The 2,644-nt window shown below is 43.7% G+C and overlaps 1 protein-coding gene across 1 annotated transcript; it reads right to left on the reverse strand.

Annotated features, from left to right (window-relative positions):
- Positions 1-1,070: 1,070 nt before the first annotated feature.
- Positions 1,071-2,426, reverse strand: LOC111380073 (small conductance calcium-activated potassium channel protein 3-like). Its single transcript, XM_023003537.1, has 3 exons — positions 1,951-2,426; positions 1,703-1,766; positions 1,071-1,185 (listed from the first exon to the last, which is right to left on the reverse strand). Exons 1-3 carry the CDS (start codon positions 2,165-2,167, stop codon positions 1,071-1,073), a joined length of 396 nt encoding a protein of 131 aa, XP_022859305.1. The 5' UTR covers positions 2,168-2,426.
- Positions 2,427-2,644: the final 218 nt, after the last annotated feature.

The raw sequence follows: 2,644 nt of genomic DNA on the forward strand, positions 1-2,644 counted from the left end.
ACGATGTCAATCTAGGCCGTTCATCTCATCACAAATTTGGATCATAGAAATGAAATGCCAGATTGATCAAAGCCCAAGATCTGATTGTGTCCCTCACGCATGCATAAAACGCATCACCTCGAACAACACCAGTCGTCAACAATAAATAGCTGCAGTAGCCCTTTTTCTGAGAATAGGCAGGACGTCCAACTATCACATTGAAAATACGTAACAACTGTCGCATCAATTAACGTCATAATAAGATGCGTCAGATCAGGGACAAATCGTCCCAATTCACCTCGGATAAAGCTCTTCACCTAGCTTTACAAATCTTTGACGCACCTGATGCTAAGCGCCTTGTGGGTCATCGCCTCGATCGTTGCGTTCCCTCAGCTTTTCAAAGTTTTAGCCATCTCCTAACGCGTCGTCTCCTGTGGGTCAGCGCATCGGTGGCAGATGAGCTCTTCACCCAGCTTTACAAAGCTTCGACCCACCTAACGCGGAGTCCCCTGTGGGTCATTGCCTCGATCACTGTATTCCCTCAGCTTTTCAAAGTTTTAGCCATCTCCCAACGCATCGTCCCCTGTGGGTCAACGTATCGGTGGCAGATGAGCTCTTCACCCAACTTTACAAAGTTTCAACTCACCCGACGCGAAGTCCCCTGTGGGTCATCGCCTTGGCCACTGCATTCCCTCAGCTTTTCAAAACTTTAGTCATCTCCCAACGAGTCGTCCACTATGGGTCAGCGCCCCGAAAGCAGATCCCCTCCTCCCCCAACAGAATCATAACCCAACAATGCCTCGGTTATCTCTAAGCCTAAGCTAGCGGGTGTTCGGAACATCTGTTGGATGCGCCCTTTCACATCAGGACTTCAACAGAATCCCTAGTCACTACTCTAAGCTCGGCATACACAATCGGGAAAATAAGTCCAGACATGATATGAATATTCGTGCATGAACTTGGGAGGACCACTGTTACGTCCCTAATTGAACCACTTCAGAACATTAGGCATACCACTCCCCGAAGCTATCCGAAGTGATCCGACGACCCAATCCACTGAATCAACCAAAGTGCCCCCTGACGCCGAAGCGTTAGGCACTCCGAAGTGCTCCTTTAACAGATCCCTCTGTCGCCACTTTTAGAAATATATCTGTGTCAGGATCCTCTCTGCCTCTAAGGATTAATTGATGTGACGTCTCCATATGTCTAGTTGATATGAAGTATCAACTTTACATCAACTCAATTCAGAAGAATTAATTGCCCGCCCACTCTAAACGCGACTGATTGACACCTATGAACGGACGCCTCATACCGTCAGATGCATACATATGTTCCACATCCAACGGTGCTCTACATCTATAAATACCCAAGATTTGGCAAGAGACCAAGGTAATGAAACTCTCAACCTAGCTCTCCGCACTAAGAAATATATATTCTCCTCCCCACTCTTGCATAACTTGAGCGCTGTTCCAATCACCCGACACTGACTTGACCGTCGGAGTATATGCAGTCGTCGCCACCCCCCGCTGGTTCCGGCAGTGTGCTTCTGACCGTGCGTTGTTATGTGTAGGGAGGATTACGTGGAGTAGCTACTCGTTGGCTACTTGGAGAGTCCAATTCGCAAGGTCAACAATTAGTTTAAAGAGAAGCCACCTCACTTAACACCCCTAACCAAAATATACATTTTTCGCAAGGTAAATAATGTTATTTGTAAATAGTAAACATTAGAGTTATCGGTTTATTCATGTCAATCCCCCGGAGAAACGATCTCCCCTCAACATGCCGATCTAAAATAGAAGATTAATTTTTCAAAAAAACGTTAGATTTGATTTACATGCACAAGATATGATTCTGTAAACCGACTCATAATCTGAAAGAAATCCAGCATAAGCAGATTTACTAAAAAAGAATATATAAAAAATGGAAAAAAAAATAATAATAAAGTAATGAACCATTCCAATCAGTATTTACCAGCAGATAATTGAAACGGATCAGCGGTTGAAGACTTCTGATTCTGCCGCTGCATGAAAGGCAAAGGAGATTGCAACAGGCTCAATGGAAACGGTGGTTGTGGTGGTGGTGGAGGAGCCAGCGGCGGTGGCGGTGGCGGTGGATTAACATTCTGTGGGCATCTCAAACTCAAACTCAAACTCAAACTCAACCGTAAATCATCACATTTCTGAGACATCTTTAACCCTCTTCTCTATTTCTAGAGCTATACATGTAGGTCAGGTCCAGATGAAGAAAAGAAACAGTGAAATGGGTTCGGTTGGTCTAGTCTTTAACAGCTTTATAGAGCAATACAATATATAGATACAGTATAAGGAGGTATAGATACAGGACAGATATTCAATGATGGTAGTGTCAGAGATGGAGCTATTAATTGGGTGGATCATTTGATGAGATTTAGCTTTCACACTTGATTTCCTTTTGCATTTGCACGCCCATTTTCGCTAAACCAACAGGGGACACTTACTGCAATACTGCCTTTTGTAACTGAGACATTAAGGACCTGTTTGCTACCTCAAAACTTAATTAAATATTCCAATTTATTTTTTTTCATTTTTAATAAGTAAATGTAAATAAGAAAACAAAACCGGAAATGAGTATAATATTTGGGCCTCGAATGGCAGGGGACAGGTAGGGTCACCCCAGTCCTCAATTT

The sequence above is a fragment of the Olea europaea genome, unplaced genomic scaffold (assembly GCF_002742605.1).
Source record: "Olea europaea var. sylvestris unplaced genomic scaffold, O_europaea_v1 scaffold2090, whole genome shotgun sequence".
Classification (NCBI taxonomy): Eukaryota; Viridiplantae; Streptophyta; class Magnoliopsida; order Lamiales; family Oleaceae; genus Olea; species Olea europaea.

Coding starts and splice junctions, on each gene's coding strand:
- LOC111380073 (XM_023003537.1), bottom strand. CDS start 2,167: ATGTCTCAGAAATGTGATGATTTACGGTTGAGTTTGAGTTTGAGTTTG. Junction 1,767..1,950: donor TCCGTTTCAATTATCTGCTG/GTAAATACTGAT, acceptor CTTCTATTTTAG/ATCGGCATGTTGAGGGGAGA. Junction 1,186..1,702: donor AATAAACCGATAACTCTAAT/GTTTACTATTTA, acceptor CATATCAACTAG/ACATATGGAGACGTCACATC.